Consider the following 27249-nt stretch of genomic DNA (forward strand, 5'->3'; position numbering starts at 1 on the left):
AGAGAGAGAGAGAGAGAGAGAGAGAGAGAGAGAGAGAGAGAGAGAGAGAGAGAGAGAGAGAGAGAGAGAGAGAGAGCACAATAAATAATGGTATTATGAATACATTTGCCTCCGAGGTCCTGCATGAACTGTGCATAGACTGTATTTTAACATTGGTCATATGGTGGTACTTGGAGAGCCAACTATTTTCTCAGGTGGTACTTGGTGGAAAAAGGTTGAGAACCACTGCTCTACAACATACATACAAAGTATTTTCATTTGTTTCGCACCTTTGATGCTTGAACACATGCAGGGATTTGTTAACATCTTGGGTAAATCTTACTTTAAGGCTGATTTGAAGTTTCACCTCAAAGTGAAATTGTAGTCTATTACAATTTGGTTTGTTGTTTACCTGACAAGCCCCTCTAGTGGTTGCCCTCTTAAAACGTTTTCAGCTGGAAGTTTTATTTTGGATCCCAGAATGTTCTTCTGAAAGGTAGGATAACGTTCTCCAAAAACATTCTTAAAATGTTTTTGATAACATTGTTAGAACATTATGCCCTACTATTCTTAAAACGTTTTCAGCGGCAAGTGTTTTTGTTGTTCCCAGAATGTTCTTCTGAAAGGTAGGATAATTTTCTCTAAAAACATTCTTAAAATGCTTGGTAATAACCTTTTTTAACTGTTTTTGATAACATTGTTAGAACATTATTCCCTACTATTCTTAAAACGTTTTCTTTAAAACATTATTAGAAGCTGTAGGTAACGTTAGCCAAAGTTGTGAGAACGTTCCCTGGCTGGGTGGATGTATAGCCGGTATTCAGGAAGTAGGGTGACTGATTTTGATGTAGCAAGGCACTTTTTAACATCTCTATGAGACAAACTGGGCTTTCTAAAAACTCCAACGTAAGCCGTTCCACATTGTTAAAGGACTTTCAGAGCAACTGTCAAAAAGGACTTTCACCCAGGGGATTTCTGTTTGTGTCCTGTTTGAAACTTAAGTTAGCATTGACGTATTGTTCCTTACCATTGAAACGTTCTCAACTAATGCCAGTTAATTCTGAATTCCTTCTCGTCCTCCTCTTCACTCTTCTCCTCTCTTGCGCTACCCTCTCGTTTACTTTCTCCATTGTTTCCTTCTGATCTTCCTTCCATCGTCCCACCTCTGTCCTCCTCTTCCTCCCTGCAGGCTGTTGATGGAGAAGATTTCGAATGTCAGCCGGGACAGTGGTCATCGCAGGAGGAATTCTGGCTACAGTGATCTTACTGACCATCGTTGCTGTACTGTGTTTATGTAGGTTACAGGTATGACTGTTTTACTACCCACTAATGTTGAACAGAAAAAGAACCAGAACTAATTTGCAAATGCAGAGTCTTTTTAAAAATAATCCAAGTTCATCAAGATTCAAAGCATTTAACCAAAACTCTAATAAGATGAGTCTACAGTAATGTTTAGTTACCACAGCAATGCTTTGAGCCTAATGTTATCATGCTAATGTTCAGCAAATAAAATGTTTACCAGATTATTTTTACATGTTAACATTTGAAGAATAACTGACAGCTGAGGTTGATTATTTGATCATGAGCCCAAGAATTGGACAAATTAAATGATGGCCTGTTGATTGCTCTAGCTAAAAAGTCAGGATCCTAGTTTTACAGTTTACTGAGACAAACATTGACACAAATGTTGTGTTGCTCCATATAATAGTGCTTCAATCAAAATGACAAATGCTACGCTCATGATGGCACTATAAGGATTACCAAAGCAACAATGCTTAAACATGCATTCATCTAATGGGAAGCGGGGCCAGTCTATGAAACAATTACCCTACTTATTACTTGATGTATTACTTACTTACTTATTTAGTACCTTATTACTAATTAACATTTTCCTGATAAGTTTATGGTCCCAATTGCTGGTTTCAAGTCTTCTTATATGCCACATAATGTTTACTTTGTAATCAAGGTCCTACACCAGTAAGCAGGGTAAGCTTTAGGCCATACCTTGCAATTGACAGTTCACTACTGCAGTGTTATCAAGTCTGAGTTGTGTATGGTCTTTGTTTTAGAACTCAATCCTTTTCACAACGTGTTTGTATTTGCCAAATAAAACAAAGTCCACAAATCGCTAGGGGCATTATATTGACAACGTTGACGTTTTGTATAACATTTATGGGATCACCAAAATCAGTAGCATTCATCCTGAGGGGATTGTTTTAATAAAAAGTATGTACAAACATGAACATGAACAATCTATCCAATATATTCTGACATAATAACTCAGCCTAGAGGGTGGATCGATGAATTCAGCTCTAGTGTTGTTTTGTTTAGTAGCATGACTTCTTATTGTTAGCATCTGCATGATTAACATTAAACATTTAATTACACTGACTCTGACTTGTATCCATTCCCTGTTTGTAACCATTCCAGTACTACTGTTGTAAGAGGGAGGAGTCTGAGAAGGGGGAAGAGGAAGAACCAGAGCTCGCCTCTATGTCTCCTTGTCCGCCCCTGGCTCTGTCCGCTCCCCCTACGCCTCCGACGCCGGAACACTTTAGCGACGTACCGGAAAACTACCCCCCTACCTTCCTTACTGAGGCCAATGGTCCTGCCAGCTACTCCCCCACACAGCCACCGCACAGGTGCCATCGCTCACATGCCTTCTGCCCGACCTGCACCCGCTGCACCCTGCCCTTCTACCTGCAGCACCCGGAGAGGCTGTGCAACGGCGGTCGCAGGATTAGCTACAGGACTGTGCAGCAGCAGGACCTTGAACTGCCCATAGACTTGGCCAGGTTCTACCAGAACCTTATTCGCTCGGTCACCATGAAGGAGGTGGTCACCCAAAGCATTAGCACTGATGTCTAGGAGCAGGCAGGATGGAAGCAGTAACATCCTTCTGGCCTGGTGAAAAGGTGCATTGACCCGGTGCTGTTTGCAAACACACTAAATGAACATGTCATATAAGTGTTGTGATGTGGGTGTTGTGATGACGTACAACAACACTGAGGGCTTTTGGGCAATTTCACACCTTTCCTGGCAGCCAAAATTGAGTTGTGCAGCTCTGAAACAAATGCGTACAGCTGAAAACTTTCAGTCAGTTTTGACTTGAAGGTGCAATCTGTAAGATATGGCCTGGAATTTAGTTTTAACTTATATTATCTATTGAATGTGAAGAGATTAATTTGTTCATTATATGTCAGACACATCTATTGAGTTGCAGAAATCTTCACTCAAATAGGCTAACTGACAAGCCCCTGCCCATCCTGTATAATATCACTTGTACCTCCAGAAACGTCTGCCAGCAGTCCAACACGAGAGGACAGAGAAGTAACGCTGCCTAAGGGCTTGTCAATCACATGTTGATCAATTCATGATGCTACAACCGCGAACTTAAAGAGCCTGTGACACGAGTTTCCCCCATCATCCAAACCCATCAATTTGAGTAAATATTGTCCCCTTGAAAACCGTTACTGAACTGATTTTGGATATTTGTACTTTGATAACCATTAATCTGCCCTTCAATGTTGACAATTTTCTAGATCTTCTCGGGGATTCTTCAAGTCCTGCCAAATTATGTGTGACGTCATTGCGGGCACAGCGCTCCAGCTGCACCGTTCAGGATCCCAGCATCTGCATGTAAATGCACGATGGGGCACACAGCAGCAAGCTCAGACAGCGATGACAGTTTAATTTTGAACGTGTCTGAGAGCTCATATGAGGCTGAAGGATCGGTTTATGTTGTATCTGTTAGAAGTTTAGGAATTAGGTGCGTCAATATGGGCGATCATACGGTCATGTAGCCAGTGGTGGACTGGGACTAAAAATCAGCCCGGGACTCTCGACCGGCCCACTTCGGTACCACTAGTAAATTGTCAACGGGGGGAGTGGGGGATGTGCTAGTGACTTATCCGACCGGCCCACTTCGGTACCGGCCCATCGGGATTCGTCCCGATGGCCAGTCCGCCACTGCACCCAGCCCAGCCCACGTAAACTGTCGAAGGGGGGAGCCTCGCTGCGGGGAAACGGTGGACCTAGTGTCCTGATCGGAGTGGGAATAATAATAATAATAATAATCCGTGCATTTTATCCATTAATTTCCCCAACATTGTGGTAAAAAAAACACACGTTTAATCCATGTTGGTGTACTACTACAACCAGTGGTGTAGTGGGGATGTTTTTACTGGATGGACGGGGTGGTGGGTGGACAGGAGACACTATGGACGCGCTCGTGAACTATCAACGGGGGGGGGGGCTTGGGGACCTCTGTGTCGCCTGTCAGCGCAACTTACATGATGCCGTTTAGACAATATAACAATAAAGGGCGGTGCCGGCTGTCAGCGAACCGATCCGGCCTTTCTGCGCGACTATCACTCAAATGCGGGACATAGTCTCAATGTGTGGGACGCGGGACAAATAATAAAAATGCTGTGTGTGCAGTCCCGCAAAGTGCAGGACACCTGGTCACCCTATACAAACAGTTCTGCCCCTCACACACACACGCTTCAAATCAAGTTGCATAAATGCTTGAGCTACGTTTTTATTATAATTACTGAGAAATCTGCCTATTATGTTTTCGTCATTATTACAACAAACACACACTTGCAACTGATAACACTGGCAATGATTTTAGATGTATTAGACTATTAAAAAAAGAAATCATGCTTCAAATAAGTGGGGGTACGGCGTACCCCCGCGTCCAACGCCCACTACACCACTGACTGCAACTACAAAAAGCTAAGGTTTGTTTTCTCATCAGGAAATGCAGACCGGCTCAAACCAAAGATTTTTAAATCATCATCCTCACGATCATTTAATGTATCATATGTTCGCCGAATTGACATGAAAGCACTAATAAATGTAGTTTCATCCACTTGAGTTTACAACTACAAAAATAATCGATTTGTTTTTATATCACATCCGACGGGAGGAAATTCAGCAGCTCTCACTACCGATTTTTAATCCTAATTTAATCATCTTCACCACGATCATTTATGTTTATGTTCGCCGAATTGACATGAAAGCACTGACAAATATGAATATACTGTAGTCAACGTTATTAACGTGCCTAAACTGAGTAATTCACCATTTCTACGCATGACAACACACTTTGTCCGTGTTTGGCTCTCTCGCCGCACAGTGAAGCGTTCCCTTATTGACGTCACTTCCGGCTTCCCCCAAAACCTCAAAATGAGTCGAAGAAATTTTCCCGCGATGTTCGAAATTATTGATATTTATCGGAACGGTATCGCTTTTTCTTTTTTAAACTGACGGTTGGAGATTACTAGTAGCCCACTATTTCATTGCACAACAGTTGTTGGGTTCGTGTCACAGGCTCTTTAAGGTCCACCTCTGTGAGCTGCGGCACGCTCTCCTCCAAGCTAAGACATTTCCTGGCGGCTGGGACGACAAGACAAAGGTGCCGTTCACGTTTCTGCAATCTTGGATTTCATCAAATAAAAACATGTTTAGGGGTAAACACAACTGAACTATTGGAAACTATAAGCTAATACTACACATGCGTTAGCTTTATCAATTTAGACCAGCTCTCAGTTTCAGCAGCTTGGTTGAGTTTTGACTATGATTTCCCTGCTGCTAGTTATAAGGCTCCTTTCCACTTCTTTCGTGGCTGATGACAGAAAATGTAGATTGTATGGACCCATTAGTAGAGGTGCCCCCCTCTTAGTTTGAAGCAGGTGACCAAGTATTACACATTTCACCTTTGATTCTTTGTGAGTATGGCTTATTTTGTGTTTTGAAAATTAGCTTGTTTGCTAAATAGCTAGTTAGGTGGCTAACCAATGTTTGTGTATAAAAAAGACAATTTCCAATTTGTCGGTTCATTCAACACAGGCTTTGTTTATTTGAATGCACCACACCGAGGAAGACATGGAGGTCAAATCTCTAACAATGTCCATTTGACCTTTCTCCAAGGAAACTAATGGACAGTTAGCTAGCCAGCTAGCAGTTTGTTCAAGCTAACAAGGTTTCTTTCAAAGGCTGAATTCTGGTGTTATTGTCAACCAATCCAGTGTGGAGACCAAAAACAACTGTGAATGTACCTATAACAAGTATCCTTTAAAGATAGTGAGCCACAATGTTGTACATCACATATTATTTTACTACCATGAACACACATTTTACTTTATTTTGACTCAATCCTATAATCACCATCATGTTGCCACAACTAGTAACTAAAGAGCCACATACGGATTACTAATCAGCACTGAAAAGAGTAACAAAGTGACAATCTGTATAAGAATGTTTTAAAAGATGTATGTTTTTATTAGGACAAAATGGACATGGGGCTGAGAGCCACAGACATGAAGTAAATAATTATTGAGGGATAGACATTGTTTGTTTTGGTCTTTTTATGGGATTTGTTTGAAGAAAAAGATAGACATTTCTCATTTAGAGGTGTTTTAGAAACATTTTTAACTTACAAATCAAATCTGACTTCACTAACAGTCAGTGTTTATTGTTTCTCCCCCAGTTTATAGAAAGCCATTATTTGTGCACAGTTTGATCCAAAACACACCAGTTTCAGCTGTAGTAATGAACATAAAGTGTGTGTACTTTATTACCACTTGACTGTGATTCATTTATGCAATGTAAATATATACTAGTGGATAATGCCACACACAAAATGCTTGTGTAGCAATGACTGTACAGTTTTACATTTCACCTTTATTTATTTTCCAGAGGACTTCACCTAACACATCCAAAGGTCCAAAAAGTGTCTTTGTATACTTTTTTTTATAGTTTATTATCTCTTCAGGCTGAAGCAAAGGTGTTTTCACAAATTCTGTCTGATTACATCTTCTCAAAGAGTGAGGTTTAATCAGCAAAATGAAAACACCTGTGCTTAAAATCAATGCTATGAATATAGCCAGCCATCACAACTTTCAATACGTTGTCCTTCAATTTCCCTGAGGCTGATTTATGGTATAGAGTAAAAAAAAAGGATATAAATAATAATAATTAATTATTTATTTATTTAAATCGTGACTTGTAATAATATATTTTTTTATTAAATTGTAACATCAAAAATCTTCTCCAATATCAATTGAAATGTTTAAATTCAGGATTATAATCTAAAATATCATGAATGAGATTTTTTTTATCAGATCAAATTTGCATGTTGGTTAGTTGAAAAAGAACATTCCAAAATATGTTTGAGTTTCAACATTCTTCAGGTCAAATTAATAATAAATACATTTTTAAAAGAATGAAATCTGGCTAATCTAACTCAAATTCAGCTATTTAGCAAAACAAGAAAGTCAGGATTTTCTTATACCAATATTCTAAACAAAAAAGTCAAAACTTTGAATTTAATTAGAATTGGTTTAAAATAAAAGTTGACATAACATGGAGCTTCAGACTGACCCATGTTGATCTTCACTGTAGATTTCTCAGCACCGCGTTGTGTTTTTTGTCTGTTTTTAGTTATATCTCAGTCAACAGAAAGCAGCTCGTCATTCTATCAGTATGTGAGTGTTTTACTGTGTGAATTCAAATCACAATTTGAAGGGCTTTTCTGAAGCATTCAAAGATCCTATGGCTGTGATTCTTGAAGACATGTATTCCCTGTTAAACACATCCTACTGTAGATAGATGCTGTGATGTAGGCCTGCTTTTTCCACCAACATGAGTATTTACTGTAAGAAAAGATTGATCGCACATTTTGGTATTTCTTAATGATAGTAGAGTAGATGACTGTTTGGTTCACACCAGTAGAGAAAACAGCCCGACTCCAGAAGCTGTAGATTCATTTATCCTAAGATGATATGGAATTTAAAAAAAATCGTATTTAGCCAACTAACACTGTAATATAAAAGAAAAATGTAAGATAAAAGCAAGCTGCTAAAAAAGAGCTTTGGAGCTCTGTTTATTCTGGTAGACACAGAAAATGTGAGTTTGTTTTTGTGTCATGTATGATCTTGTCTTGTGTTTTTCATACAAGTGTGTCAACACAAAATCTGTGTGATTCAATCTGTATTCACATGATGCGTGATTTTCTCACCACTATTTGGGAACAGATCCTTGCGGTGAGAACAGTAAGCTAGTTTTGTTGTTATGGTTATGTCCCCTGCTAGCTTGCACTGCTACATCTGATTGGTTGTGCGTCGAAAGTTCAGCAGTAAACAAGGTCAAAGTTGAAATAATTTGAACTTCGAGCACAGCGCTTGGATACAATTAAAACCCGGAAATAACTAAGCCACTTTTACCACTTCCGGTTCCCTGTTTTCTTTTGCAATATACCAAATATCAATGGGCAAATCCCATTGCTTTTTGTCGAAGGACCCCTTTGCAATGCTAACTTCCGGGTCTGCCTACAAAAATAAGTCATCACTGCACCAGTCTATATACTACAATAGGACAAAAAGGTTTCATAAATGTCATCAAATTGCCAACAGCAAGGCATCTTTAATATAAAACCACTGATATTACATAAAGATTTGACATTTCTATTCTTAAATGTTGTGTGCTTTACCTAAGAATATTGAGTATTCATATTATTTTTGAATTTAGGGTTACCATATAGTCACAACTTTTTTTTCTGTCTGTATTTAAAATGTTCAACAGCCTGTGGCTAAATAAACACAAATCCATGCTGCATAAAGTTTACACCTAAGGGATAATTTACAGCGAGAGCAACAAATGTTTTTTTCGCATAATGACCCGCTTGCCGTGAAACAGATCATTTGACACAACAAAAATATTGATTGCTTTTGTTATCAAGTATTCAATAAAGGTGTGTAATGAACACATTTGAAGTTTAGTTATTTATGTCTCTGAGATGTTTCGAGTGTACTGCAACATTAAGATACCAAATTCTCGCTTGTCCTGACCTTCAACAACTTGGACTCTGCATGCAGCCATAGAGGAAGACATCCTGGTAGTCTCCAGTCTCTGTCGAAGAAACCCCCCCCCCCCCCCCCTCTTGTCAATCAAAAAAGGCCTCAGACATGAATCCATTCAGGGAGTTTTGGGGGCAAAGCTGCAGCTTCCACACTTTATTTTGAAGTTCCTTTTAGTGGAGAACTAATTTCATTTTTCCGTAGCTTTTTCTTTCTTTCTTTTTACGTTAGTCTGCATTTTTAAAAGACTGGAACTGTTGGATTTATTTCCTCTCTGCTTCAGTAGTTGATGTGTTTTTTACCAACAGGGGGTGTACGCTGCTGTCAAACCTGCATTTACTGCTGATACTTTGTGTGAAAGTGACATAAATTACAGTGTTATAAATACAAATAATGCAAAACTTGTTGGTATGTGTTTCCTTGCCTCTGTGTAATTATTGTTGTAGAACAGCAGAATTTCGTTTTGTGGCTTTTTATCAGTTTGAATCTGCGTTGACATTCGTTCTAGTGGAGTCTCGCAGATGGGGGCGCTGCAGCCCCCTCAGCACCAGTTTGTTCCCCAAACGTATGCTGTGAAGACCCGCCCCTACTCCGGTAGGTTTCAGCCATAGTTTTCTTCCATGGTTTCAGCACGAGGAGTGAGATGGGGTGGGTCTTAACGGAATACAAGAGAGGGAGAAGTCATAACAAGTGGTACAGGACAGGTAGACGACGTGTTTTTCGGATGGAAAATGAGCCAAACGTGAAAACGCAGCAGAATTTGGATGCACATCAACCAAAACCCAGGCAGTGATAAAGCGCACCATTTGTAAAGGCAAAATATCCTTTAAAGCAGGCTCAACAAATAATCTCCATCGCCACTTAAAAACACAGTATCTAATATTAAGAGTTGCGTGAATTTCATTCAAGGCAAGGCAACTTTATTGACTTTACACATACAGAGGGTAAATTCAAAGTAGTACATTAATAGCCACTTTCACACCAAGTATTACTGACATGAAGGACATGGATATGGCGCCACATTGTGTCATGTTTACAATGCAGATAATTGACATTAGGTCTGGCAATACAGTCAATCATTATCCCGGTGATTATTTTGCAGATAAACCTAGTAACCCCGCCCCCTTTTTAAAAACGGCTCTTTTGAACGGCTCTTTGAAAGAAACGGAGACATAAGATCCGGCTCCCTTCAAAGAGCCATAATTCCCATCATTACATTGTAACACATAATCACTGATGTTCCGCTGTAACGGTGGTGGACTCATCAGAACAGAGTGGGCGAGTTGACCAATCAGAGCACACTGGGCTCAAAGGGAGGTGCTACAGAGATGCTGTATGAGAAACCAATGTGAGTTTGGAACATTGCACAATATAAATCTATTCTAGTAGACCTCAACAATGGAATTATGATCAGTAGAAATGGCCATGTCATGGGACCTTTAAAGGGGGTTGGGTTCGAGTGTGGCAACTGGCAAAGCCAAGCCCACAAACTGTTTTCAAAGTAAAACCCCCCAACATAAGCACATGTGTCATGTGGAGATGTACAAAAAAAGAGATCCAACCGGAAGTCTGCCATTTTTAATTGCATGTGCTGTTTTTTGTTTTCGACTTTCGTAAATGCCTTACTATAACAAACTTCTACAGATGTAGTCCCATCATCTTCATTTCATCAAGACCATCTAAATACTAGGGATGCACCGAATATTCGGCCTCCGAAAATTATCGGCCGGTTAAAATTATTGAGGGATAGACATTGTTTGTTTTGGTCTGGTTAAATGGTTAAAAAGGCCTTTTCGGCTTTCGACATATCACCGAATGTCAGAGAACAGGGTTACGTTGATCATACTCCGCATATTTGTCTGGGTGTATTGATTTCAAGTGGTGGAGTAATCCCGAAGTGGTGAAAGTCTTCGCAGTTACACCCCCTCGAGAAATGTCAGCGGAACACGTTTTACAAATTGCAATCGGCGCCTCTTTCTCTGATATTTTGAAATATCTCCAAGTGGCAGACATGTTGGCTGTGAGCCAGCCGCGAGCATGGTCCTGGCATGGTCGCGCGCCGTGCTTCTCGCCGCGTTTTGATTACGTCATCACAACAACACGTTAGGTTACCAAACTTATAGGTGCATTTGTTGTTGTTGAAGGCCTGGCTGTTACAGTCTTTATTTACACTATTTTGTTGTAGGCCTACTGGCCTAGATGTTTATGCAGTTTTAAAGCACCTTGGCTTTGTTCTGAATGCACTTTGTTGTAGTTATCCTACAGAGAAAAGAAAATGCACTTGACTTGGAATTAATGTACTGTATGCATTCAAAAGTGCTGAATAAATGTTTTATGGACCCATAATAGTGATTATTATTTAAGTTAAGTTTTGCCATAATCATGTCTTTTTCCATAATCAGGTAGCTAAACAACATTGGTAAAAAAAGATATACATTATATATATATATATATATATATATATATATTTCTATTAATCATTTTCGGCCTTTCGGCATTCGGTTTTCGGCCAACTGTTTCCTATTTTTGGTATCGGTTTCGGCCAAGAATTTCCCATTCGGTGCACCCCTACTCAATACCTTGTTTGTTTTTTTACTTTATTTTCTAAAAGAATCATGGAATGTGCAAAGTCCTTGAACCATCATCAAATAAAAATAAAAACGACAAAGATACTATTGGGGAAACTTCTGAAGCAATTGGAAACCAGACTCAGAGAGGCACGAGGAGAGGTGGAGTTTTGATGGCAAACACTGGTGGTTTATTTGGAGTTACGGCCGGAGAATTTACAAGACAGGTGGTGTGTCACGAGTTGACACAGCGGTTGCCAAACCAATTCTGAAGAACTCTTCTGCAGCTCAATGTTTTAACCTCTTAAGCCCCAAGCTTGTTTTTCAGGTTTCAGGCTCGAAAATGACATTCCCAGAACAAATGACCATATCTTCCCTTCTAAAAGGGTTAAATTAAGAATATTTTTTCTCAAAGTGATTATAAACCTGTGAGTTGGATTTAGAAAAGTCAGAATCAATATAGATGTTTTTTATTTTAAAGAAAACTCAGATTGAATATATTTTGTACTTATAGTGAAAACCAGTGGTGTAGTGGGCGTTGGACGCGCTTATACTTGAAGCATGATCTTTTTTGTAATAGTCTAATAAATATAAAATCATTGCCAGTGTTATCAGTTGCAAATGTGCATTTGTTGTAATAATGACAAAAACATAATACATTTCACAGTAATTATAATAAAAACTAAAAACGATGTCCTTAAAAAATTATGATTCGCCATCACGCTCGTGACCCCGCGGCAAGCTGGGGGTGTGGCAGTGACACACCCACGGCCAGCTCGTCGCCCGCCGATTTTGCGGCAGCTCTTTCCCTCAAGAACGCTAATGAAAAAGCTCTATAATGGCAGGCAAACATTTTTTACTTGACTTCTTTTCTAAAAATAATATAATTCACAAGAAGAAAGAGGCTAGCAGCACCGAAGCTACAAGTGAAGCTGCTACTAGTACTACATCATCAGAAGAGCTGATTGTTTGGGATGACATAATTAAAATAGCGTCCCCCCAGTAAAAAAATCCCCACTACACCACTGGTGAAAACTAACCTTGGATGATGGGTTAGTAGACTAAAAGCTTTAGGAATCCAAAGTACAACATATAATAAGTACCTTCTATCAAGATTGATGCAAAACAAGTGATATTTGACCTTTTTAGACAGATTTAGCAACAAAATTGATTTTGACATGTGACATCTCTTTCTGACCGTTAGAGCCAATAGAATCGAAGAGAAATCGTCCTGCACACACTCATGTTAAAAAAAAAGATGGCGTCTTCGCGCATTCGATCTTGCTACAGAGCGTAGGAATGGCCTGCTCTGATGTTTGAAAACGGAATTGCAGTTTTATTGCTCATAGATTATCAGAACATTTCAAAGGGGACACAGCCACATTGGATATTAACCTATGGATTAACCATAGCATCGTTGTTATCGTTTTAATGCAATTGAAGACCAGTTTTGACCAGACAAAACCAAGGTAAGCCATGTTAGTGTTGTAGGCTACCTAGCGCCACATGTTTTGATGTACGTTTTTGTTGATAACGTCGCAAGTTTGTATCTTTCAGTGTTGAGGTGGGCACCGTTAGATTCTGTGTCTTTACAATCATAAACGATGTGTTGGATGTGCAGCTAGGATAAGTAATAAGGGAGCTAGGAGTGATTTTCGGTGCAGTAATAGGTTAGCATTTTACGCTCGGGGCTAATTCAGAGGCTCACTGTTAGCATTGTGTGTTTTTTTGGAGAAAAAAAATGAAAAAGATCAGTTAAATTAGTTTTTTCCCTTATATGGATATACAATATTCATAGTTTATTAAATATTAAGGTTCCTTAGACGTTGTTTCCTGCAAATAACGCGATTTCGGCCCCGGAACCGGGTCCGTGGGGCTTAAGAGGTTCTAGTTCGGAGTGTAATAATCAACATTCTTTATCAGTGAGTCTAAACAATGATGGACCCTGAATCTAACTAGAGCTCTCGTCCATAGGAAAGAATGTGCGCCAGGGAACGTATACGTCCCTGAACAGTAAACTACCTCATGGCGGCTTGTGCGCTCTCATAGAACACAATGCGCCAAAGCTGCTCCTCCGTAAGAGACATAGCAGCAATACCCAAAGCTGTAGAACTATGCCATGGGAAAGGAGACAGTAGAGGTTTCTCAATACTCTAATTTCCCCTCCTCGACACCTCGACTCCTCGGTCCTCCGGTTGTGACCCGGAAATGGATTTCAGCGCGCCATGTTGAAGGACATCTCATTTCTCTAAATGCACATCAAGGACCGAGCATCGAGCATCGAGGAGGCTCTCTGGAGGAGCTCTAACCGAGGAGACACTGATGGGTCCTCCACGGCTCCTCCACGGATGCATTTCCGGGAACGGTTTAAGCATGACGCACGGCCGGACTTATCTCAGCCAATGACAGCTCTGCATGCATCCCCTTGATATTATTTTAGTAACCGCTTGAACGGCTACACGATGTTTACAGTGATAACAGCTGTGAGGTCCGTGCAGAAAGCAGAGCAGTGTGTAAAATATATATCACTCAGTATAACAGGCCTACATTACTCTCTTTTATGCTGTAGTTTAGTAGATATCTACAAACAAAGAATCAATATTTTTCTAAGACCATTTAGTGCTTCACATAATAAAATACACAACGGCTGTAGCCTGATTATACTTTAGGAGCTGTAGGTGTGTGTGGTACAGTGTGTAGGTGTGTATGTGGTACAGACTGTACAAAACACACGTGTAGGTGTGTGTGTTGTACAATGCGTAGATGCGGCGGACAGACGGGTCTCAGTTGGTTTGGTGTCCTATGCTTACTTTTAATACTTGTAAATACAACTTTTGGCCCGTAATTTCTATTCCCCATTTCAGCGACCAGAGAGAAGGGTTGGGGGGATATATACGTATATCCAGTCTCTGATTGTGTTACGTAATTATGAGAGTGCTCTCATACTTGTTTGATTCTGAAATTGTATATATTTATATAAATATATGTGTGTGTATATGTCTGCATCTGTAGCCTGTTATTGTCTAATTATATCGCACTGTCAATTAATTAAAAGTAAATATATAAGTCGTCAAGAACACATCTGTCCATCAGACAGAGGGCTGCTGTGCCTCCTGTTATCATTGATGGACGTCTCTTTGACCGCTCAGAGGAGAGGAGTTCTCATTTCTCTAACCGCCTGCTGCTTCCCCTCCTCTCTCCTCGGTTCCCCTCCTCAGTCCTCCGCTCGCATCTCCTGTGGGCGGGACTAAGTATCGAGGATAGGAGTCGAGGGAAGGAGTTGAGGAGGGGAAATTAGAGTATTGAGAAACCTCTAGTGAGAAGAAAAAATGATGAACTGTGTCAAAGGTTGAATACCTAAGCAAATTATTCCCCAACAGTTCCTCTCTTTTTATCAATTTTGCTGCAGCACGTGTACTAACCAGAATTAGGAAAAGGGACCACATTACTCCTGTTCTGGCTGCCTTACACTGGCTCCCTATAGAACACAGGATAGAATTTAAAATTCTTCTTCTCGTCTACAAAGCCCTTAATGGGCAAGCGCCATCTTACCTTAAAGAACTCATAATACCCTACTGTCCTACTAGGGCATTGCGTTCCAAGAATGCAGGGTTGTTGGTTGTTCCTAGAGTCTCTAAAAGTACAATGGGAGCCAGAGCCTCTTCTTATCAAGCTCCACATTTGTGGAATGAGCTTCCAGTTTGTGTTCGGGCGGCAGACAGTCTATCCGTTTTTAAGAGTATGTTTAAGAGCTTCCTTTTTAATAAAGCGTTTAGTGATAAAATTAAATAATCTAATAAGAGTGCATTGACGTAGATACGTTGTGCCTGCCCCTTCTCTTTTCATGATTAGTTTAACTACAGTGACTAGGCACGCTATCAGGAGTAACACAGCTAAGATAAAAAATGAAATGGTAACAGCCAATTTAACCAACCCCGCTCCCCATGACCCAAATGTTCCAGATAAATCCCCAAATGCAAACCCATGAGTTTCGTGCAATTCTTTGATTCCCCTAGCAGTATCATGAGCCATATCCATGACCTCAGGTGTAGCGTCGGAGATGAAAGAACAACACTCAGATCCAATCACCTTGCATGTCCCCCCCTGTGCTGCGAGCAGAAGATCCAGTGCCATGTGATTATGTAATGCCACTGTTCTAACTTCCTGCAGTTCTCAGCTAACATGGCTGTGTTGGATACATTAAGGTGGTTTTCCACTATCTTGGAGAGAGCTATAATTTCCTGCTGGGAAACATAAATGCCGTACCAGGGCAGGAGAGCGCTAGCCAGCTGCTGACCTGTTGTGATGGACCTACGATCTTTGTGTAGGGAGGGAAATATTGCTGCAATCTCATCAATCTATACTTTTCGGATCAAAGGGATTAGATAAGCTAGATAACAGGTGCCATAACAAGTGTCAAAAGGAACGCAACCGCAGGCTCTGTCCCCACAAACTAAATATACTCTCTGGTAGGGGAGTTCTGGTTAACTTTACTTTTACTACGGTGTTACAGTCGCTGTGGCCCACATCATTAGAGGGTAAAAACCCTCCTCCGCTCTGGAAGCAGATGGACACGTTCTTCTGCTCATGCACTACAACTGGGGGGACATAAACTGAACAGTCACGTGTAGGGGCCTTTCCTAGGGGTAACGGCAGCGAACATTCATGTATTTTAACTTTGAGTGTTAGGACCATCAATCGTTTGAAACCGTCTGGCAGGTAATCTTTATTTACTGTGTCAACGATGAGCGAGATTAAGACCTCATACTGTAAAGGTTGTTCAGAGTCTATGGGGTAGGAAGGGGTGTAACAATCATCTGCCTCATCGCTAATTCTGGATGCTATATCACTCCAGCTAACTAAACTGTAGCCAGCTTTTGTGAAAGGAATTGGGCTGAACATGGGAGAGTGCATGGACTCTGGCATGTTTCGGTACAGCCAACAGTTGCTAACATTGCATACATGTGCATAGTCTAACATTAAACTCATTGCAAAATTGGTTTTAGTTTGCTTAGATGGTGTGATTAGGGCATCATTGGATGGATTTACATAATTTCCTGGTGACTTAATTGCAGCTCTATCTGAAATGGAGCTCTGTGGGGTGGGAGGATAACCAGATTCAATATATGAGCATTTAGTGACCCCTGTCCCAGGGGCCTTGTAATTGGGTGAGTATGTGGTGCCCATAGGATCATTCTTTAACTGTCCTTTAGTGAAACACCCCATTTCTTGGGGTATTGCAATGGTGTCGAGTGTTATTCTTACCATCTGAGGCGAGACCTGGAACCGCTGGTACCCCGTCTCTGGATTGACGTTCCATGCCCACAAGCCTTTGTTTGAAAGCACAGGGAAAACAACAACACAGTCGCTTGATTTACAATTTGTAGTCGGACATTCAAAGGAAATATTCTGTATTTCTGTCTTGGGAATGTTAACAGCAGGGAGAAGTCTTTCTCCATTGTTCACTTCTCTCCTTTTTCTCTCTCGCACCATACTGAATGTTTGTGTGGTGGTTAGAAACAACCTGAGTTCGTAGCTAGGAAACGATAAGCCCGATGATTTGGGTCGGCCTTCAGGGTCCGGGCCCTGAGCGGTCAACCTGTCTGCGCTCACTTTTATGAGCATCTTACTTTCTCTTACCAAGGAGCGAGAGCCCTCACCACCTGGTGTTGGGAACGCCTCTGCTTCATCTAGCAGGGTTTCTTTGGCTAGGTAAACCAGACCCAGAACAAGGAGTATGAGGACCCCCTTCACACGCGAAGCATCCTGAACCTCCCCACCGACCGATGGAGGAGACAGACGGCATCGAGAAGCGTGGATCCACTCTGTCCTACCTTGGACTTTTAGGGCTGTTCTGGTCACTATTAACACCTGGAAAGGTATGTTTTCTGAGAGATGACAACTCAAAGTAATGGACATTATAATTTAATTACAAAAATAGGATAGGCCCCTCGGATTGCTTTGGGAGCCTTCCTGACACATGCACAGGTTTGTGTCATTTAACATGCAAGTAAACTCATCAGTCCATAGCAGAGAAATTATATTGTAAGTTAAAGGTGAGCTTGTCCCTGTGTCCCTGTCCCTTCTCAATTATTGTAAATGTTATATTAATTCACCATTTACTTTTGATAAAATATTAGTTTATCAGAAATAGATTTTCTCTTCCATAAGACATATAGGTTTGAGAAATAAATTATCCAATATAAAATCAATTACTCGATATAATTGACTCTTCCATCCCTTTTCTTACATATGTTACATATGAAATAATAACTTAGGAGTCTATTTAAGTATGGTATAGTTTATAATCTATTAATCGAGAAGACTCAGTATCGCCTGTGTGCAGCTTACAAAAAACAATTGTGTGAAACATATATTATGCAGGAAATTGATACATTTGTTGAAAAACAAAGCATATCTGATTTGGGAGGAAAAACTTCATCCCCTTAACATTTGTGTTATTACTGAAGGCATAGCATGAATGATATTGGGTGTCTGAGGGTGTCATTACTGAGAAATGTCAAACAAAATCAAAACCTTACATTTGTAAACAGGTTTTGCATTCCTCCACTTAAGGTGACGTTATCATTAGAAACAATAAAAGCTAATTGTTTTGCTGTAGAATGAGAATCAATAAATTGAATCGTTAGAGCAGAACAGAATGGTTGTATTGTAGCCTGAGTTTCGTGCAACATTGTCTATATAATGTGAATACATGTAGAACTAGACATTAAGAGGCACCTGACATTAGGCCTATTTTAACAAAAGTAGGGGCTTTTAACAGCTCGCCAACATACAGGCACCCTCTGCATAGCAGTATGAATAGCTTTAAAAAACAGACCCACTCTGTGGTAACGAGAGACATGTATCTGAACCAAATGCCCTAAGTGAAGCCGTTAGTCTCACCTGACTGACCCAAGGTTGGTGCTGGTGTAACAGGGAGGCTTCCAAGTGTTTAAAGCAGATGTCATCTGTTGAGATCTCCATATTAGGATGAATACTTAAAACGAAAGTTAGTTATAATCAATTATATTCTTGAATAACCCACAATGAAAATGTTTCATATGTTATGATTTTCTATATTTACAGTATAAACAAAGTGGTTTGTTAAGTTGAGTGTAAGGCCTGTAATGGTTTATTTGTGTCACTGATAAAAGAAGAGACAGTTTATTCCCTCTTCCCTCACAGCAGTACACAGGGAGGGGGGCTCCTGACTTAAGGAGAAACACACCGAGGCCCCAAAAAGGTGGTTATGTCATAGCCGAGAATAATATTTTGCAAGTCCTGCAGAGTAGGGGTCATGAACTTTTGGTACATAAGCCTGGGAAGGTGTGTCTTATGACATAGCCATAGAATATGTCTGGTCATGTCCAATCCTGTACATCAGAGGCCATGCCCAGTTTCCACAAACATGGGTATGGAGGAGGTGTCTTTAGGTTTTTATATCCTGTTTTTTGAGCATAAAGACACTGGCGGAGAGGGAGCAAGAGAGAGAGAGAGAGAGGGGGGGGGGGGTTCCCCTGTTATACTCTCTCCCGGTAAAAGCTCTCTCCCTGCAGAGCTGGGTTTTTGCTCTCGGTTCTCTCTAACTTGGTAACTATTGCTTAAATCTCTGTGTATTGAATGATGAGGGAACGGTTTAGAATGAAAGTTTTATACATGAATATGTGTCCCCGGTGTTCCAGGGAACCCACCAAGTGTCAGAAAACAGAACCCTCTCTATTTTCCTCCATACCCAATTCTCTTAAAAAGGGGCTGCAACGGATCTGATACAGACTGATCCAGATTTGAACACTTCTATGACGTCACAGAAGTGGCGCTACGTCTATTGGGCCAACTCCACCAATCAGGAGGAGACAGCCACGGACATTGCCATTCGAAAGCGCTGGAGTAGTACATATGCCAGGCCTGTAGATGGTGCTGTTCTCACAGAATCAGCCCATGCAAAGACAGTGTTAAATTGAGCGAAATGAGGAATGGCTAAAATGCATGATCTGTTTGGTATTTTGAAAAATAAAAAGTATAAATATGCCTTATATAGGTATGGTCCTACACTATATTATTCAAATATAGCATGATAGGTCCACTTGAAATGTGAATTTGTAAACCTACCATTCTTAAATGTGTTGGAATTCTTAAACCTAGCATTCTTAAATGTGTTGGAATTTTTAAACCTACCATTCTTAAATGTGTTGGAATTCTTAAACCTACCATTCTTAAATGTGTTGGAATTCTTAAACCTATCATTCTAAAATGTGTTGGAATTCTTAAACCTACCATTCTTAAATGTGTTGGAATTTTTAAACCTAGCATTCTTAAATGTGTTGGAATTCTTAAACCTACCATTCTTAAATGTGTTGGAATTCTTAAACCTATCATTCTAAAATGTGTTGGAATTCTTAAACCTACCATTCTTAAATGTGTTGGAATTCTTAAACCTATCATTCTAAAATGTGTTGGAATTCTTAAACCTACCATTCTTAAATGTGTTGGAATTTTTAAACCTACCATTCTTAAATGTGTTGGAATTCTTAAACCTACCATTCTAAAATGTGTTGGAATTCTTAAACCCACCATTCTAAAATGTGTTGGAATTCTTAAACCTACCATTCTTAAATGTGTTGGAATTCTTAAACCTACCATTCTTAAATGTGTTGGAATTCTTAAACCTAGCATTCTTAAATGTGTTGGAATTCTTAAACCTACCATTCTTAAATGTGTTGGAATTCTTAAACCTATCATTCTAAAATGTGTTGGAATTCTTAAACCTACCATTCTTAAATGTGTTGGAATTTTTAAACCTACCATTCTTAAATGTGTTGGAATTCTTAAACCTACCATTCTAAAATGTGTTGGAATTCTTAAACCCACCATTCTAAAATGTGTTGGAATTCTTAAACCTACCATTCTTAAATGTGTTGGAATTCTTAAACCTACCATTCTTTAATGTGTTGGAATTCTTAAACCTACCATTCTTAAATGTGTTGGAATTCTTAAACCAACCATTCTTAAATGTGTCAGGATTTTAGGACTAATTAGAGAACCTTCGCCACAACGAGGACATTCCTCCAAATACATGCGGGATATAGGTATGTGTTTGTGAATCTTAGTACCCGCCATCTATGTCGGAAAAAAGGTATGGAATTGATGTGAATTGATTTGGTGAATGAAAGTTTGAATGTGCTTTTTATTTTCACCGGTCTTTTATGAGGAAATGCCTCTAAATTCTATCGGGAGATTTTAAATGTCAAAACTGAATTGGGCAGTTAAAGTTACAAATTATAGTAATACATGTAAAACTGTGAATTAAAGTTTCATATTAGAACATGATCACCAGTGGCGTTTCTATATGTACAAAAGTGGTGGGGCACAGAACACTTAGATGTCTATATATAAGCTTCTGCAGTGAGGTTCATGGCTGGTGAGGCACTGGCACTGATTCTTCAGGTTTACAAATATAATATTTTGACCTAAATCAAAATATAATATTATTTTCAAAAGCTTTTTTAGTCTGATGCTTCGATTAATTTTAAACAGACAGTTCAACAAAAGGATACCCAAAAAATGTCATTTTATCATTTAAATATTGAATTGTTCTTTCTTAGTAAGATCCCATTTTCAATAAGATGGTGGTCTTACCTTGACTTGAAGTCCATTGGTCTATCCTTCTGGACAAAAATCTCTATTACTTTTTTGTAAAAGTCCTCCTTATCTTCTTGTAGTTTCAAAAGTCTATCATAAATCTAATCGATAGATTTATGATTCGAAAATTATAAAAGTAGGGTAGACATGTGGATATTATCCAGCTGAACAAAACGTGCATTTATCTAACAGGTTCGTTTCCCACAGATCCCACAGATTCGAGCTATTTTCTCAAATCCTATGGAGAAATTGCTATTTGTGTAGGGAACCCATGCGCAGCTTACTTCCTGGTTTTGGGACGCGTCTCTCCTCGGTTATGGCTAGAAAGGATCCGTCTAATGTAAATATGACGTCACGTTCTCGTTCTAACTCTCGTTGTAATCGGAGCGGCTCGGTTGTAATCGGAGCGGCTCGGAAGCGCAGTCACGTGGCTGAATGTTTACGTTTGGGATGGCGAAAACTAAACTATATTAAGTATGTAAATACTTGTTAGCGGTCTTGCTGTTGAAAGAAGAATGACAACACTGTAGATCAGCAACATTATGGTTTATTTTGTATTCACAGGCAAGTCAACGTTGTTGCAGTAAAAGTCCCAAGATAGCTCCTGGTGCAATAAAATATATGTTGCATGTTACTGCTGTAGATGTGTTTACCTCTTTTATATCCCGTTGGGTAGTTTAATCTTCAGCAATACATCATATTCTATAATATCATCATATATGTGTAGCTTTGTCTCTGTCGTATCTTTCAAAAGTAAAGTGAAACAGCTGTTTTCAGCTTTGTGATGATGTATTTTCCAGCTGATCCAAGAGGCTTTTTAAACACCTTACTTGGCTTAAGAGGGAGGGGAATTTTCTCAACACATAAAGGAACACTTTCTCCTTCAGTTTATCACAAACATTACATCAACACATTTGGAGATCCTAATTTGAATTCAGTCTGTAATTTGATATTAAGGTTTTAATAATGAAATGAGGTCATGAATCGAGTTCAAGGTTAAGATCATCTTTATTATCCTATGTACAAAAATTAACATACAACATTAATATAACAGTAACGAATAAAACAAAATAACATTATGCAACTCTGATCTTCTTGCTGATACTTTTCAAAGTTACTTTTACATTTGCTCTACTTCTCCTGCTACTGTTTGCTCTGCTTTCAACTTCTCTTTCAACTCTGCTCTTTACTCTGCTTTCCCTGTTTCCTCTGTTCTCCTCTCCTCATCTTCTCCTCAGACTATCCTCCTTTTGCTGTATCCTCTCCTCTCCTGTTCTCCTATCCTCATACTCTCCTCCTTTTGCTGTCTCCTCTCCTCTGTTCTCCTCATCTCCTCTCCTCCTCAGACTCTCCTCCTTTTGCTGTTAGATATTTAGACTGTAATGACAGCTTATGATATACTTTTTATAACTACATAAATCACATGCAACGGATTAAAAACGTTGTTTTACTTACCACCTCTTTACAGCTCCGTTCATCTCCAAGCTTCCAACATTCACCTGGCGGTGGTGCCTTGGATGAAAACAACTTTTGATATGATACAATACAACAACAATAGTTAACACCTATCCACAGCAATAAGCACAATGAGAAGACTAATGGTCTCTTTTATACCAATTTCTATTGGAGTGAAATGAACTGTGCCATGTCACATAGGATTGGAATGGATGATTGGCTGTGTTTTGTGAATATAGAGGAGATGACAAAAGTAAATATACTTTGTTCTTACCTAAAGCATCTATCCTCCTCTTCGTACCCCTGCCTGCTCCTCCCGCATTAGACTCTGGGGACTTAGCTTTTAAAATCTTGTTCAAGCTGTCCACTCTGTAGTTGGATCTCATGACCTCAGCTTTATGACCCACCCGGCCTGAAAAAGGGTGTCTACGATGGCTGGTACTGAGAGGTGTTATGGTCCTCTTCTGCCTTTTGTGTTTGGGGGGCGTGAAGGTGAGAGGAAGACTACTGTCATGTGGGGTGTGTTGCTTTACGCCCTCCAAAAAATTTCCTGCAACAAGGTCCCACACTGCTGTCGTTTCCTATCTCTTGAGGACTTTGGGTGGTTACCACTGCTCTGATTACAACGAGAGTTAGAACGACGTCTCTTCCCGCGTCCCGCCCACCCTGACCCTTTCCGATTACAGCCGAGCCGCTCCGATTACAACGAGAGTTAGAACGAGAACGTGACGTCATATTTACATTAGACGGATCCTTTCTAGCCATAACCTCTCTCTTCCTCGGTTATGGCTAGAAAGGATCCGTCTCGTGTAAATATGACGTCACGTTCTCGTTGTAACTCTCGTTGTAATCGGAGCGGCTCGGAAACACATCTACAGCAGTAACATGATGCAACATACACATTAATGCAGCAGCAATATTAATAGAGAAACATCAGACATAATAGTAAAACACTGCAAGGGAACATTTTATTGCACCAGGAGCTATCTTGGGACTTTTACTGCGACAACGTTGACTTGCCTGTGAATAAAAAATAAACCATAGTGTTGGTGATCTACAGTGTTGTCATTCTTCTTTGAACACCAGCAAGACCGCTAACACCCTATTTCAACAATCACACTCCCTGTAATTGACATAATTAATAGATAGTTTAGCCTCTTATCATCATTTGCTGTGGCCCACTGATGTTAACGATCGTAACTGAAAGGCTGCCTGCCAAACGTAAACATTCAGCCACGTGACATTCAGCCAAACTCTCGCGAGAGTTTTACACAAGACGGATCCTTTCTAGCCATAACCCTCCTCCTCTTCACACACCACACTTTTCGCGGCACACCACACGTACTTACAGCCAATCAGCTCTGAATGATGTGAGATGACGTACAGTGGGGATGGCAGCACTCTGCCCCAATAGAGAGGCGAAGTCCCTCCCCTTCCGGGAGCCTCCAGGGGACCCCGGAAGCGGAAAATTATACATTGAATTCAATGGAGAGAGAAAACGTATCTTTTGATCCCGTTTGAATTGTGCCACACATATGATGTTTGTCAATTTAAAAGAACATTTTGCAAGTCAAAAAAATTAAAATGTGTCGTAAAACTGTGAAGTAACACATTTTTTTGTGTTAAGCCGCTCAGTGAACTACATGTCTCTGGTCCCGCACAATACGCGTCACCAACACAAAGATGACCGTCACGTTGGCACATTTCACCTCATTCTTTCAGAATGAGAATAAAAGTATAAAACGAGGTGAAAATCACTACAAGTCTGGGCATGTTGAGAGCTGTACATACACGAAAGGGGAGTTAGTCGGTTCTGTAAGAGCCAGCATGCGGGACCGGCTTTACAAGGTTTCGGTGAGTAATATGAGTGCAATGTTTAAGGTTAATGTCAGTCAATAAGGAGGAGAATGAAAAAGAAGATGATGAACCACAGACCCGGCATATAATGACTGCAGTGTGCAGGGCTGTGTTAATTTATGTTACTGTTATCAATAGCATTAGTTGACTTAGAAAACCGTCAAGAAAAGAAGTTTAGCGATGTTACGAGTCGACTAGCATAATATGAACCACGGCTGTGATTGACAACCTGGACAGCCAGTCAGAAGCTAGAATGCCAACCTAGAGAGCCAATCAGAACCTAGAACGGGTGTACTGTATACGGGTGTGTATGCTGTGGATAACATTAGTGTTCACAAGAACAAGGTACACTCCCGTGTTTTGTTTTAGTTGCTCTTCAGATTGAAGCGGCCAGTTTTATATCGACTATATGTGTGATCTCCTTTTTACATCTCGTTGTGTAATTTGAGTTTATTTGCTGTGTGTAGATTCAAGGATTTTGGTTATCTTGTCAATTTGTTTGGTTATCTAGGCACAGCTGTGTGTGACTCCCTCTGGTACACTGGTATGTTTTCCTAATGTAGAGAGCATTGATTAATTCATAAACTACACACTGAGTCTAGATCCTGACCAAATCCTTTTTTGTTGATCAAATGTTTTTCAAAAATGTAATACACATTTAAAAAAATACAATGTACAATCACAAGCAATACAACACAAATTACAAAAAATGCAGAAAAAACAAACAACAACAATCAGACAAGAGGACAAAACTATGGAAAAATAAACCCTCCCACCCCCAGATCTGGACCATCCTTGTATTGCTCATTCAATCTATTATAGCATGTTAACAAACATGGTACTTACTTTATTTGTACAGATCTACATGGGAGAGGATGGCGTGATGCAGAGCGCTGTCTGTGGTTGTGCACGGGGGATGTACAAATGCAGCCACGCTGCAGCATTGGCAATATTTGCCATGTGGCAGATCAGCTCCACAGAAGTTGAGTGCCAGTGGAGGAAGCCTGGCACTTCAAAAGTAGTCCAGCCGGTGTCTCAACTCTACCAACAGCAAGAGGAGACATACAACCCACTGGCCAGAGACATCGCCACTGAGGAAGTAGACTTGTTCAGGTCTGCACTGAGGGGCGCAGCGTGGCATGGCATGGCTTTTGTCACCTGAGCCAGAGCTGCAGCCTCAACATCAGGCCATTTTCAACGTGCCGGAGCTGGTGAAGGAGCGTGGGGGTCGGGGGCTTGAGGCAATTCTTGCCTCAATGCGACTGAGCAGAGACCAGCAAGCTGCCATCCAGACAGCCACCGTAGGACAGCGGACAAATCCTCAGTGGCAGTTACACAGGCAGGGCAGGTTGACAGCCAGTAATTTTGGTGCTGTGCTGAGGTCGGGACTTTCATCCACTCCATGCGCGTCCCTCATGAAGAGGGTGCTTGGGGGGTACAATTTAGACGGAGTCATGGCTGTCAACTGGGGAGTTGTAAACGAGGTGTGTTCGGCCAGTTTGTTTGGCCTTTTAAGTGTGACACATATGTCGTGATAAATGCTTCACCTGACCACTGTTCCTAAATAAAAAAGGTTTTCTGCATCGTCAGTCATTTTTTCCAAATAATTACCAATATTTCACAAATTCTTCATGTCAACTTAAGAGCACAGCTGTATGTTGAGTGTCAGCTTTGCTTGGTTCATCTTACTGGGGGGCAGCTACATGGATGTCGGTGCAGTCCACAATCATTTTGCAGTTGAAGGCAGAATGAATTTATTATTGACTCAGAATGAAGCACAACTTCATGGCATACAATACATTGACTTTATTTGCAACTGTGTAAAAAAAATAAAGCATTTATTAGCAAGCAGGACCTGCAGGAACAGAGAATGGTGATGGATGGAGCTGGGAAGAGAGAAGAATAAAGAAAACAGATCAATTTTATTATCGGATATTAAAAATTCAATTTCAAAACAAGTTGCCGCTCCTACAGTTTTCTAGTATGTAAAGATGATTTCACATGACCTATGCAAAATATCACACTCAATACATGTGTCTCTCTGGGGGGTGCATTGTGCCTTTGATGTATATAAATAATATACCATAACCAAATACTATTACGTACAGTGGAAATCAGGTTGCCAGAGCAGGTCAGTCCAGTGTGCATGTTCCTCAGGGTCTCAGCAGTTACAGGTGAGGTAAAGAAAATAAAAGAGAAAAAGGTCAGTAACAACACTTTAAAGTAACAACACTGAATAATTATCTATTTTAATAATTTTCTCTCAGTAATCACTCAACTACTGTCTTTCCAACCAACAGATTGACTCACCCTCACTGTCATCACAATGACACATGTCCAGAAGAATGTCATGCAAAGCTCCCTGCCTGCCTGCCTTCCTTCGACTCTCCCTGAACTGCTTCCTTAGCACCCGGTGGAGGGCGCAGTAGGCCACTCTTCAAATGTTTCACGAAATACTTACCATGATGACTACTCTTACTGTTTAACATTTTGGTGTACTTCATGTAATAAAATAATAACTTAATGGTAAGGCTACTAAAAATGACAAGGCTAAGTAATGTAATGCTAACTAACGTGCTCGCTACTCGTCGCTACTAGCTAGGTAGCTAACGTGACTATGTTCCATGCACAACATGTATATTACCTATGATATTACCTGATATGTCTGATCCAGCGACTCCTGGTCCTTTCATAAGAGGGGAAGCGATAGAACGAGCAAGTGGTATGATCACTTTTGTGATTAAAACATGGTACAAAGCACTCAGGCATCTTGTAAAAGTGAATTTATTGGAGCAATCTCTTATATTTATTGGAGGGAATAAATCAGTTATGAAATCTTCTTCTTCGCTTTAATTACGAGTCGCAACCACTTGGAGCATTATCGCCTG

The 27249-nt window shown here is 40.2% G+C and overlaps 1 protein-coding gene across 1 annotated transcript; it reads left to right on the forward strand.

The window, feature by feature from the left end:
• The first annotated feature begins 933 nt into the window (after window positions 1-933).
• On the forward strand, window positions 934-4024 carry fam163b (family with sequence similarity 163 member B). The gene is made up of 2 exons (XM_079690010.1): window positions 934-1284; window positions 2410-4024. Exons 1-2 carry the CDS (start codon window positions 1192-1194, stop codon window positions 2845-2847), a joined length of 531 nt encoding a protein of 176 aa, XP_079546136.1. The 5' UTR covers window positions 934-1191; the 3' UTR covers window positions 2848-4024.
• Window positions 4025-27249: the final 23225 nt, after the last annotated feature.

The sequence above is a fragment of the Notothenia rossii genome (assembly GCF_949606895.1).
Source record: "Notothenia rossii genome assembly, chromosome: 6".
Taxonomy (NCBI): Eukaryota; Metazoa; Chordata; class Actinopteri; order Perciformes; family Nototheniidae; genus Notothenia; species Notothenia rossii.

What these genes read in the sequence shown, in the direction of transcription:
- fam163b (XM_079690010.1), top strand. Translation starts at nt 1,192, where the DNA reads ATGTCAGCCGGGACAGTGGTCATCGCAGGAGGAATTCTGGCTACAGTG. An exon ending in TGTGTTTATGTAGGTTACAG is followed by an intron (nt 1,285 to 2,409) that starts GTATGACTGTTT and finishes TAACCATTCCAG; the next exon opens with TACTACTGTTGTAAGAGGGA.